The sequence below is a fragment of the Macaca fascicularis genome, chromosome 4, assembly GCF_037993035.2.
Source record: "Macaca fascicularis isolate 582-1 chromosome 4, T2T-MFA8v1.1".
Taxonomy (NCBI): Eukaryota; Metazoa; Chordata; class Mammalia; order Primates; family Cercopithecidae; genus Macaca; species Macaca fascicularis.
The window spans coordinates 148,624,242-148,638,573 of record NC_088378.1 but is presented as its reverse complement, the minus strand read 5'-3'; the positions used below and the strand labels follow the sequence as shown (position 1 = coordinate 148,638,573).

The 14,332-nt window shown below is 37.4% G+C and overlaps 1 protein-coding gene across 6 annotated transcripts in view; it reads right to left on the bottom strand.

Annotated features, from left to right (window-relative positions):
• Nucleotides 1–14,332, bottom strand: part of DCDC2 (doublecortin domain containing 2) — a 188,508-nt gene that overhangs the window by 115,174 nt on the left and 59,002 nt on the right. For all 6 annotated transcript variants that reach the window (XM_045390560.3, XM_074038793.1, XM_074038795.1 and 3 more), the window contains 2 exons: nucleotides 4,604–4,750; nucleotides 2,864–2,918 (listed from right to left, as the gene is read on the bottom strand). In XM_045390560.3, coding sequence (XP_045246495.2) covers nucleotides 2,864–2,918; nucleotides 4,604–4,750 — 202 coding nt within the window. The remainder of the gene's footprint in view (nucleotides 1–2,863; nucleotides 2,919–4,603; nucleotides 4,751–14,332) is intronic.

Genomic DNA, 14,332 nt, shown 5'->3' with positions numbered 1-14,332 from the left:
AGTCCTAAAGAAAAACAAAAAAAAGCAAAATACAATTTCCAATCCCTAATTTCATGAGTATTATCTTTATAGTTGCTCTGATATTGTTTTCACCTACTAAAATATTCTTCTCACTCCTCTTTCACCCCACACCTGTGAAGTTAGGTTGCCTCAAGTCTGGGCCCTCTGTAGTTCTCACTGCACCATCTTCCTCGAGGATCCCCTCATCCATTCTCTCACTTGGCAGCACCAGTGAGACCTGCTCTGTGCAAGCTGTGCCAGGTGATGAAGTACCACAGTGACGCTATGTCTGCTATTCAACTGGGACCATTACATGGCTGATCAAATCTACAACTCAGGCCAGGTGCAGTGGCTCACACATGTAACCCTAACACTTTGGGAGGCCAAGGTAGGCCGATCGCTTGAGCCCAGGACTTTGAGAACAGCCCGGGCAACAAGGTGAAACTCTGTCCCTACAAAAAACACAAAAATTAGCCAGGCATGGTGGCACATGGCTGGAGTCGCAGCTACTCAGGAGACTGAGGTGAGAGGATCGCTTGAGCCTGGGAGGTTAAGGCTACAGTAAACCATGATCATGCCACTGTACACCACCCTGGGTGACAGAGTGAGACCCTGTCTCAAAAAAAAAAAAAAAAAAAAAAAAAAGCCTGTAACTTTAGTCCTGATGCCCTTGTCAGGCCTCAGCTCTGCCATTTACAACTGCTTGCAGCACACTTTCAACTAAGTTTCCTGATGATACTTCCAACTCAACATGTTTGAAATTACGTAGTCATCCTTTGCTCTGGCTGCCCTCTTCATGGCCATAGAACTACCATTTTCTCAAATTCCAAGCTTAAAAACCTGTTATCTTTGGCCCCAACCTCTCCATTAACCCCTTGTATCCAATCATCACACAAATCCTTTGTCCCTTGGTTTCTTCCAGATCATCACTTCCTGCTGCCTCTGCCACCTCCCCAGTCTAGGCTCCTTTCCCCTCATACCAAGATAGCTGCAACTGCCTCATAGCCATCGACTTATCTATGGCTTCTCACCATGTGAATTCTTTCTCCATGTAAAAGATCTGATGTTCCCAAAATGGACTCAGATTAATACTATCACCTCTCAGAAGCCCTTGTGGGCTGCCCTCTATTCAAGGATGAAGACTAGACTTTTCATTCTGCTATTCAAGGTCATGTAATAACTGCTACCACCTACCATGTCAGGCACATCAGCCCCCACACCAAAACGGACCATCTGTTCCAGTCAGCCCAAGGGACTCACTGTCCCAGGGCTCGGGAGCAGGAGCTCTGAGCTGGCTGTGTGGATGCAATTCCTCCCCTGCCATTTGCTCAGCAGGAGGCTTTGTTTGTATTGTGTTGTACTTTACGTTATTTTGTTTCTTTTTTTTTGAGACAGGGCCTCACTCTGTGGCCCAGGCTGAAGTGCAGTGGGGCAATCTCTGCTCACTGCAACCTCCGCCTTCAATGGGAGCCTTTGAACCTGTCACTTCTACTCTGTGTAATTCCTTTTTTCATTCCTTCTTAAATGTGGATGACAAAGGTGCCTGCCTTGTGGGGTGAGGTTAAATAAATCACTACTGTAAAGAGCTTGTCATAGTGCTGAGCCCTCAAATGCCTGGTAAATGTTAGCCAGCATGACTGCTTCTTCGCATGCCATCTGCCCCGTTCCTCTCACCCTCCCTTGGATCTGAAGGTCCTCTCCCCTCATCCACCTTTTTCTGAATTTTAAACAGTTTCAAAGGCAGAGCTCAAATTCAACTTCCTCTGTGGACTGCTGCCATTGTACATTCATTCCTTCCCTCCCTCTCATGGTCACCAATCTCTAGATATTTGGTGTTTAGCATTAGCTTGTTTGTTGCCTTTTTAAGCTATCTTCTTTATTTCAAGTAGATTATAAGTTGCTTGAGGGCAAGAGCTCTATTGATTTTTATTTTATTTTTGTCATAAATAGTACGAGAGTCCCAGCTAATGAGTTCTTAATAAATATCTGTTATACTGAGTTTGGCATTACTTACGTATACAAAATTATTTTTCTTTCTTTCAAGAATTTCACATGATATAACCAAAAAAAGGAGGGATCTAAATCATCATTAGGAGACAATATCATTGCCTAGAAATCATTTACTTTACAAAGTACCAAAATAAGAATGTTGCTTAGTTAATTCAGGGTGTGGGTGGAAGATGTCAAATCAGTTCTGATCACAACTTGCCGGGTAATTCAACCAAAAGGGAAGAAAGAGAAGCTTCCGCCAGGAAGAACTGCCAAGGCAACACTCTGGCATGACATGGAGCTCACTCCATCAGGGAGCACAGACTGAAAATACGAGTAGGTTAGGAAATTACCTACTAAATGCTGTCATTGCTCCCACAGAGTAGGTATTTAAAAATGTTTGCTGAATTAACAATAAATAAATGATAAATGGAAATATTCAGATGGCAAACTAAATACTTGGAACAATTCTCAATCTTTTAAATGAACATTAACAACGATTACCCCTTTTCTCACCAAAACTTCCCTTTCAGTCTTTGTTAAAGATAGAAACCAAGACTGGATGATCATTGATGTGACCTACTACATCAGTTCTTATAGTTTGATGTATTATTGCCAAGATTTTAAGTGCAATATAAATTATGTCAGGTGTATACACAAGGAAAAAAATTAAAAATACATGTTCTAAAAAAAGTTAGCTCTGTTTAGGACCATAAGTGTAACACTGAAGTTCTAGTGCTGTTTCACTTAATTGGTTATACACCACAAAGCCGCTAAGTTTTATCTCTTGGAACTTAATTGAAACCCAAAGGACAGTCTCTTTGTATCATATAAAAAATATAGAAAATTAACGAGGAAACCATCTGATACTTACACTCCCTTTAGACTTTCTGGATCCTACAATAGGAGGTAGTGAAGAAGCTTTCTGACTGTGGAAACAAATTGAAATTTAGAAATCTGAATGTTGTTTACAAATAATGTACAATGCAAGATAATTAACATCCCCACCTGGAAGTCAACTGTTTACTGCCGTGTTTCACAAAAGGTAGGTAACATACACTTTAACATATACTTTCCCAATTCGCAAAGATCATAAAATTTCCAAACTCCATCCCAAAAGATTTGTGATGTTTTCCTGTATACTATTTTAATCAATGCTTACAAATAAACTTTTAGTATCGCCTGAAGTTTGTATAGCATTTTTATCCAGATCCCAAAGTGTTCTATTTACATTTCAAAAAATTATTCCCAAATGTGAATAATGATTTTTCCAGACTGAGTTAAAAACAAATTTTCTTTGTTTCTGTGATGTCTCCTATCTCTACCTCTGATAGAAGAGCAGAGATAAAACGCTGGCATTTGCATTCAGGTAGTTTTTAAACAAGTTGTCCTCACCAAAAAATTAAAAATTCTTTTAGGCTGTAAGAGTAGGTTGTTTTGTTGATAACTGTATTATTAGGAAAAGACCCATCTTGAAACCCAACTGAATCTCTCCAAAAATAGGACACATATATAAAAAAATTCTTATTAATTGTATGAGAAAGGCCAACGTGAGTTACAGTTTTCTTATTACCATCAAGTACGCACTGTTGTTCACAGCAGGTTAACCCAGGGTTGCCTAGCAAAGATGGCTAAAGGATTTGATTTCATGGATGGGTAACGTTGGTTAGCAATAAGTCCGTTGGTAAATAATTCAAAAGTGCTAGAAAATCATGTGCTCTTGCATAGTCCAAACACCACCCCTGAAATTCCATTTCATCTATTACTTATTTAGAAGCTCTTGGCCAGCCTCTCCATCAAGTTACACAAATTGTGAATTAATTGCAAACACACTGGTGATATTCTGCTCTATCTCTGCAGGTGACAACCACAAAAAAAAATTGGTTTGCAATGGCAAGGTGGCCACAGAATCTCTGGGAGAAGCAACAGAGATGGATCCCTGGGCACCATGAGCAAGCCGAGAGGTCTTGCAGCAAGGGCCAGAGCTCTTCTTGGGTGACTCCGCAATGTATCTCCTCAGCTGAAATAAAGCATCTTTCACAAATATATGATGTTTCATGGAGAAAAACTGTTTACAGTATATTGCAATTAAAAGTATAATCCTTAAAATCTTACATGCATTAACTGTATACCCATCCTCCCTATTTGCATAAGTGGGATTATGTTGTTTTTATATTTTACAGTTATTAAAACAAGTATAAAATATTATGGGTTTTTTAACACTCTTGGATGTTTCTATCCAAACCAACTGAAAAGTTATTCGGTCTAGCAACTATTAAGACACAAAAACTTCTAATAATGTTTGCTATAGAGAAGCTCATTGCCCTGTATCTTCTTCACAATAATAAATTTTTGTATTTACTATAAATTTCACGCATGCTAAAAAAAAAATGTAGTCTTTCATAACTTCCCAGAAATTATATTTTTGTGCAATAGCTCTCAGTCTCCCATCATGGCAGTAAAAACAAAGATCAATGTATACCATATATGCTTTCCATTCTAAGTGAATAAATAAGATTATCAATTACATAAAATATAATGGTGGTCAGCAAAAGACCAAGTGCTACTTCAAGTGATAACTAAAGCATGAGGAGTGGTAAGGATTAAGACTTACCCAAAAGGCCTTCTCATGGTTGACTTGTCAAAAATTAACTCACTGTAAGGCAGTTTCTTAAACTTATCTCTTCCAACAGCCACATAAAACTGCCCATTCTCCAATTCTGCTCCATTCTCAATAAGTTTTCCTTCTAAAGTATAAAGTCTGTCAAAAATATGAACACCAACAATTAGAATTTTAACCAACATTTAAAGAACTGCTTAAGATTACAAAGTATTCTGGATGTCAAAAAAATAAAATTACATAGTAAATAAAAACATTCTGTGCTTAATTTAGCTCATTTGTTACTATTCTCATTATTGCATTATAGATGCCTCAAAGTCAATAGATTCCACTAAATGCTAATGTTATAATGCAGATACAATGACTATCTGGCTGTACAGGGTTTCATCCCAGTGAGCCTGATGATCTGGCATAAGCATCCCTATTGCTGCCATATTAAAATTTTAGAGGAGAAAAATTTACTTGTACAGATCACAGTGCTTTAAATAAAGCTATGTTTCCATTGAACATTGATCCTTCTATTTATATTTCATTAATACTTTTAAATTGTATTTTCTTAGCGTATTCATCAGACTGACAAGTTTCTGACCATATTCTGTGTAACAGCAGCCCTCAACCAAAGTATTACATACAAACACACAGAGAACCGGGTCAGGAACAATGGCGTGAGCGGGCAGGAGGTAAAAGAACCCATTGCCAGTGTTAATGATGCAGAACTGCATAGCATTCGTGCTTCTTTCTTTTTTTGCCGTCCCCATTAAGCAAAAAAAAGAGTGAACATTATATCTTCCCAGAATCGAGCAGTTTCACAATAACCTTCCTTTACTGTAAAACTGCTGCTATGAACTACAATTAATATGTTACTTATTAAAAGAACAGTCATAATTTTACCAGATGATTTTAAATGTCCACAGAATTTTTTTTAAAGAACAGGAAAGTATTAGAAAACTAAACCAGAAAGACATTGCATATTTTTTAAGGTTGTAAGCAAGAGCTATTAATAAATAGAAGGATTTCAGTATCACCAAAAAGCTTTCTGTCTTCCTATATTACATAATAAGATTAAATGTCATTTAGGGGCAAAAAATAAATAAACAAAACATTGACCTGTCAGCTTGTTTCCTGATTACATAAATGGCCATGTTATACAGAACCATGAAATACAATGAAAATAGCCACCAACATTCCTGAAATGTATTTGTGTTTTTAGTTAGCATACAGATGGTAAAGTCTCCTTCTTTATAACATTGTACCTCTACTCCTAACAAGTCTAAATATCAACACTTAACCCAGAATTCCATGTTTTCTGCCTTAACTTAGGCTGGGCATGGTGGCCCATGCCTATAGATCCAGCTACTTGGAAGGCTGAGACAAGAAGACCACTTGAGCCCAGGAGTACAAGACCAGCCTGGGCAGCATAGTGAGATGTTATGCCAAAAAACACTTGACCAGGGTTTCAAAATACTGGCATTATTGACATTTTGGACCAGATAATTCTCTGTTGGAAAGGTGAGTAGGTTGCCCTGTACATTGTAAGATGTTTATTAGCAGCACCCTTGGCCTCCACCCACTAAATAGTAGCAGAAGCCACCCCATCCCCAGTTGGGACTACCAAAAATGGTTTCGGGCACTGTCAAATGTGCCCAAGGGACAAAATCATACCTGCTTGAGAGCCAATGGCCTAGACCCAAGCATTCTTTTTCCACTTTTCTTCAAAATAGTTATATCTCAATCAGTAGTAATTTCACAGCTAGAAATTAAAAGCCAGCATAGCTGCGGACTCTAGAAACAGCCAAGATTTGACTTGTTTCCTCTGCAAGTAGGTAGAATGTAGTGAATAAATTCTTTTTGTTAATAGAGACAAGGTTTTGTTATGTTGCCCAGGCTGGTCTCAAACTCCTGGGCTCAAGTTATGCTCCCGCCATGGCCTCCCAAGGTGCTAGGATTACAGGTGTAAGCCACCACACCTGGCCCGGCACTGAATAAATTCTAATTCATGATTTTAGCCTTCTTTTATATAACTGTTGTTGGTCTATGTTCTTCTTTTGCTACAAACACAAGAAACATAAAAAGCAAGTTCAATAAATTTTTATGGGATGCTTTTTATATACGAATATACTGAAGCATAGGGAGGGGCCAATCATAAGATTAATGTTAAAGGAAAATGGTCATGTCCCAAGAAAGCAGCAACCAAATCTCTCATATCTGCCATTATATTAAGAATTACATTTCACCTATCCTAAATATATATGCACCCAACACAGGAGCATCCAGATTCATAAAGCAAGTTCTTAGAAATCCACACAGAGACTTAAACTCCCACGTAATAAAAATGGGAAACTTCAACACTCCACTGACAGTATTAGATCATAAAGGCAGAAAATTAGCAAAGATATTCAGGACCTGAACTCAACTTTGGACCAAATGGATATGATAAACCTCTATAGAATTCCCATCCCAAAACAGAATATACGTTTTTCTTATTGCAACATGGCACATACCCTAAAATTAACCACAAAACCAAACATAAAACAATCCTCAAAAAATGCAAAAAAATCAAAATCATGCCAAACACACCCTCAGATCGTAGCACAATAAAAATAGAAATCAAGACTTTAAAAATTGTTCAAAACCATGCAATTACACAGAAATTAAACAACTTGCTCCCGAATGACTTTGGGGTAATAAAATTAAGGCAGAAATCAAGAAGTTCTTTGAAACTAAGAACAAAAATACAAAATACCTGAATCTCTGAGACACAGCTAAGGCTGTGTTAAGAGGAAAATTTATAGCACTAAATGACCACATCAAAAAGTTCACTGGGCATTGTGGCTCATGCCTGTAATCCCAGCACTTGGGAGGCTGAGCCGGGCAGACTGCCTGAGCTCAGGAGTTTGAGACCAGCCTGGACAACATAGTGAAACCTTGTCTCTAGAAAAAATACAAAAAAAAAATAGCTGAGTATGATGGCACACTCCTGTAGTTCCAGCTGCTTGTCTAAGATGGGAGGATCACTTGCTGGCTGCAGTGAACAGAGATCATGCCACTGCACTTTAGCCTGGGCAACAGAGTGAGACTCTGTCTCCAAAAAAAAAGTTAGATCTCAAATGAACAACCTAATAACACAACTAAAAGAACTAAAAAAGCAAGAACAAACCAACTCCAGAGCTAGAGGAAGACAAGAAATAACCAAAATCAGAGATGAATTGAAGGCGATCAAGACATGAAAAACTATTCAAAAGATCAATGGATCCAGGAGTTGGTGTTTTAAAAATAAATAAATAAATAAGATACGTAGGCCACTGGCTGAATTAATAAAGGAGAAAAGAGAGAAGATCCAAATGAACACAATTAGGAACGACAAATGGGATGTTACCACTGACCCCTACAGAAATAAAAATAACCATCAGAAACTACTATGAACACCTCTATGCACACACTGGAAAACCTGAAAGGGATGGATAAATTCCTGGACACATACACCTTCCCAAGACTGAACCAGGAAGAAATTTATTCCCTGAATAAACCAATAACGAACTCTAAATTTGAATCCATAATGAATAGCCTACCAATCAAAAAAAGCCTAGGACCAGATTCACAGCCGAATTCTGCCAGATATACAAAAAATAGTACCATTTCTAGTGAAACTATTCCAAAAAATTGAGGAGGAGGAACTCCTCCCCAACTTGTTCTATGAGGCCAGCATCATCATGATACCCAAACCTGGCAGAGACACAACAAAAAAGAAAGCTTCAGGTCAAGTTTGTTGTCCTTGATGAACATCAATACAAAAGTCCTCAACAAAATACTTGCAAACCAAATCCAACAGTACATCAAAAAGCTAATCCACCATGATCAAATAGGCTTTATCCCTGGGATCAAGGTTGGTTCGACATACGCAAATCAATAAATGTGATTCACCACATAAACAGAACTTAAGACAAAAACCATATGATTATCTCAATAGATGCAGAAAAGGCTTTCAATAAAATTCAACATCCCTTCAAGTTAAAAACGCTCAATAAACTAGGTATCGAAGGAACATAAAATAGTAAGAGCCATCTATGAGAAACCCATAGCCAACATCACACTGAATGGGCAAAAACTAGAAGCATTCCCCTTGAAAACCAGCAGAAGAAAGGGATGCCCTCTCTCACCACTCCTATTCAACATAGTATTGGAAGCCCTTCCTAGGGCAGTCAGACAAGACAAAAAAATAAAGGGCATCCAAATAGGAAGAGAGGAAGTCCAAACTATCCCTGTTTGCAGATGACATGATTCTATATCTAGAAAACCTCACAGTCTTGGCCCAAAAGCTCCTTCAGCTGAGAAATAATTTCAGAAAAGTTTCAGGATACAAAATCAATGTACAAAAATCAGTAGCATTCCTACACTCCAACAACATCCAAGCTGAGCGCCAAATCAGAAGCACATTCTCATTCATAATTGGCACAAAAAAATAAAATATATAGGACTGCAGCTAACCAGGAAAGTAAAAGATCTCTACAATGAGAACTACAAAACACTGCCTAAAGAAATCAGAGATTACACAAACAAATGGGAAAACAGCCCATGCTCATGGATAGGAAGAATCAGTATCATGAAAATGGCCACTGCCCAAAGCAATTTACAGATTCAATATTACTCCTATCAAACTACCAATAACGTTCTTCACAGAACTAGAAAAAACTATTTTGAAATTTAAATGGAACCAAAAAAGAACCTAAATAGCCAACACAATCCTAAGCAAAAAGAACAAAGCTGGAGCCATCCTGTTACCCAACTTCAAACTATACTACATGAATTCAGTAACCAATGGTACTGGGACCAAAACAGACATATAGACCAATGGAACCGAATAGAGACCCCAGAAATAAAATAGTACACCTACTTCCATCTGTTCTTCGATGAAACAAAAACAAGCAATGGGAAAAGGACTCCCTATTCAATCAATGGTGCTGGGATAACTGGCTAGCCAGATACAGATGATTGAAATTGAACTCCTTCCTCACACCATATACAAAAATCAACTCAAGATGGATTAAAGACTTAAATGTAAAACCCAAAACTATAAAAGCCCTGGAAGACAACCTAGGCAATACCATTCTGGGCAAAGGAACTGGTAAAGATTTCATGACAAAGACACCAAAAGCAATCAAAACAAAAGCAAAAATTTACCAATTGGGAAACTTAAGAGCTTCTGCACATCAAAAGAAACCATCAACGGAGTAAACAGATAAACTACAGAATGGGAGAACTTTTTGCAAACTATGCATCTGACAAAGGTCTAATATCCAGCATCTATAAGGAACTTAAAAATGAACTTACAAGAAAAAAAAAAAACACCATTAAAACGTGGGCAAAGGACATGAACAGATACTTTTCAAAAGACATACTTACAACCAACAAGCATATGAAAAAGAGCTCAATATCACTTATCATTAGAGAAATGCAAACCAAAACCACAATGATATACCATCTCATGCCAGTTAAAATGGTTATTATTAAAAGTCAAAAAATAACAGATGCTGGCAAAGTTGCAGAGAAAGGGGAATGCTTATACACTACTGGTAGAGTATAAATTAGTTCAATCATTATGGAAAGCAGTGTGGCAATTCCTCAAAGAGCTAAAAACAGAACTACCATTTGAACCAGCAATCCCACTACTGGGTATATACCCAAAAGAATATAAATCATTCTACCATAAAGACCCATGCACACATATGTTCACTGCAGCACTATTCACAATAGCAAAGAAAAGGAATCAAACTAAATGTCCATCAATGGTAGACTCAATAAAGAAAAAGTCGTACATATACACCATGGAATACTATGCAGCCATAAAAAAAGAGTGAGATCATGTCCTTTACAGGAACATGGAAAGAGCTAGAGGCCATCATCGTTTACAAACTCACGCAGGAACAGAAAATCTAATACCACATGTCCTCACTTACAAGGGGGATATAAATGATGAGGACACATGCACACAAAGAGAGGAACAACAGGCACTGGGGCCCACTTGAGGGTAGAGGGTGTGAGGAGAGAGAGGAACAGTGAAAATAACTATTGGGTACTAGGCTTAGTACCTGGGTGACAAAATAATCTGTACAACAAACCACGGTGACACAAGTTTACCTATGTAACAAACCTGCACATGTACCTGTGAACCTAAAATACAAGTTTAAAAAAAAAAAGTTTCTGCAAGTATTCAAGTGTTTGAGCAACATAACTATATTTTCATTTCTATTTGAATATATTTTATTTCTGTGTGTAAATTTTTTCATATTAATATATGTATGAATAGGTATATCTGGCTATGAAATTACCTGTATATATCTTTGTATCCTTTATATTACTTATTGGGTAGGTTTGCATTTATGTATATGTCAAATGTCAAAACTATATATGTAAAAAAAAATTATAATTATTAACATCTGCCTTTACTTCTGACACCAAAATAAAATCCAACAAAATCAAAGGTTTAAACAAAATTTTAAAATACAAGGAGAAAACATAGGAGAATATTCTTCTAATCTTGGAGTAAGGAAGATCTAAGTCAGTCATAAAACGTAGTGATTATAAAGATGGAAAATTAGGCTGCATTAAAATTTAAGATATTTGTATTAAAAAAAGAAATGTAAAGAAACTGCAAACTGGAAGCATACTTAAAACTCACATCAGAAAAGGTCCATTTCCGCAATATGTCTAGAGCAGTGGTCCCCAACCATTTTGGCACCAGGATCTGGTTTTGTGGAAGATCATTTATCCACAGATGGAGTGGGGGACAGGATGGTTATGAGATGACATGGTTCCACCTCAAATCATCAGGAATTAGATTCTCATAAGGAACACACAACCTAGATCCCCTGCATGCACAGTTCACAATAGGCTTCATGCTCCTATGAGAATCTAATGCTACTGCTGATCTGACGGGGTGGAGCTCAGGCAGCGATGTTCGCCAGCCGCTCACCTCCTGCTGTGCAGTCAGGTTCCTAACAGGCCACGGAAGGGTACCAGTCCATGGCCTGGGGGTTGGGGACCCCTGGAGAGTGCCTATAAATCAATAAGATAAATGTGCAAAGGCCATGACAGACATTTCACATACAATGGATATAAATATGTGGCATTTACTTACAGAGTACCTTGGTCATTAAGAACACAGGCTCTGGAGCCAGAATGCCTACTAGGCTTGAATCCCAGCCCTGCTACTCAGTATCTCCATAACCCTGGGCAAATAATTTTCCCACTCTATGTCTCACATTTCATGTCTAGTAAAAGAGAATAGAAACACTACCTACCTCATAGGGTCACTGAGTTAATTAAGTCAAAAATGTAAAGCACTGAGAATAATGCCTGACACATAAGAAATAGTCAATAGATGATGTTGTATATTAAATAAAAATCCAAAAACAATTAAATACTATTTTCACTCAACATGAGTGAAAAGACTAAATGTTAGTTTCACTAGACAGGTAACAGTATGACAAACAGGCCTGCTCATATAATTTCCAGTGAAATTATAAATTAGGATAAACTTTTTGGAAGGCAGTTGGCAGTATCCATTAAAATGTTAAAGGTATTTGAAACTTAATACAACAATTCAACTTCTAGACTTTTATATCCTGATAAGCTTTGCTTATACAAAAAGACATATACATGTAATAGCAAAAGATTAGAAATGACATAAATATCCATCAAACCCAAAGGAAAATAAATCGTTCTACCAAAAAGAAGCATGCACTGCTATGTTCACTGCCATGCTATTCACAATAGCAAAGATGTGGAAGGCAATCTAGGTGATCTTCGGTGGTGGGCTGGATAAAGAAAACATGGTGTATATACACCATGGAATACTACGCAGCCATAAAAAAAACTGAAATCCTGTCCTTTGCAGCAACATGGATGCAGCTGGAGACCATAATCCTAAGCGAATTAATGCGGGAACAGAAAACCAAATACTACATATTCTCACTAGTAAGTGGGAGCTTAAATATTGGGTACAGATAGACATAAAGATAGGAACAGTAGACACTGTTGACTACTAGAGAGGGAAGGGAAATAGAGTGAAAAACTACTTATTGGGTACTATGCTCACTTCCTGGATGACGAGATCTGTACCCGAAATCTCAGCATCATGCAAAATACCCATGTAACAAACTCGCACATGTATTCCCTGAATCTAAAATAAAAAATGAAATTATAAAAAAGAGGTAACTGATCTTATAAATTAGGTTGGGAACATTCATTCTATTTTATAGAATGAGATGCTTACTAAAAAAATTTGGATTTGGAATACTTTGTGTTAAAATAGAATACTTTGGGCCAGGCGCAGTGGCTCACACCTGTAATCCTAGCACTCTAGGAGGCCAAGGCGGGTGGATCACTTGAGGTAAGGAGTTCGAAACCAGCCTGGCCAACATGGTGAAACCCAGTCTCTACACAAAAAAAAAAAAAAAAATTTTTTAATTAGATGGGCATGGTGGCAGGTGCCTCTAATCCCAGCTATTTGAGAGACTGAGGCAAGAGAATCACTTGAAACCAGGAGGTGGAGGTTGCAGTGAGCCGAGATCCCACCATTGCACTCCAGCCTGAGCAACAAGAATGAAACTCCATCTCAAAAAATAAAAATAAAAATAAATAAAATACTTCGTAGTCATTAAAAATAATAAAATAGAGGTATCTGTGCTGATAAGAATAATCTCTAAGATTTATTATAGGAAAAAAATCAAGGGGGTGTGTGTATACATGTATTTATTTATATATACGTATATGTATGTATTTCCATTTACGTTTTTAAAAAGTGGTCCAGGTACAGTGGCTCATACCTGTAATCCCAGCACTTTCGAAGGCCAAGGCGGGTGGATTGCTTGACCCCAGGAGTTCAAGACCAACCTGGGCAACATGACAAAATCTAATCTCTACAAAAAAGAAAAAAAAAGCTAGGTGTGGTTGTTGAGGTGAAAGATCACTTGGGTCTGGGCAAACGAGGCTGCAGTGAGCTGAAATCACACCACTGCACTCCAGCCTAGGTGACACAGTGAGACCCTGTCTCAAAAAAATAAAATTAAAAATTAAAAATGTATATGCTTCCATATGCATAGAGTATTTCCGGGATGATGCTGAAAAGTACTAGGGAGAGGGATTGGGCGTGCCTAAGGTAGGAGAAATACTCTTTACTTATACCGTATTTGAATTTTTTGCCACATGTAAAGTATTCCTTTCAATTAAAACACCTAATTATATTTAAAATCTCAATTGCTATGAGACTGTAGATATTAATACATGTAAATATACAAACATTAATCTGTATACACATTTACCTGAAAGAACATAATATGCAATCATTTGAGAACTACTTTATCGTATGTGTATGAAAACACAAAAACTTGGAAGAGTGTACTGTACTAAAGCAGTATGTACCCATACATACTTTTAATATGTTGTGCACATGTATGTTATTTGTAACCCTCCCACCTGAGGGAAAATAAATGTCAGCCTCCATCGAGGGATAATTTCATAGGCTTCATAATTTAAATCTATGATTTTAATCTTCACTTAAATTTCAGAACCTGATAAAAATGCTTTCGATTTCTTACATTTAGACAATCCCACTAAATTATTCTATGCCTCCTCTTTAAATGCACTAATACTTCCTGATATCTGATTTTTACCCTAGGCAAATAGTCTAAACTATCAAATAATCATAAATGCCTCCTTTTAAAA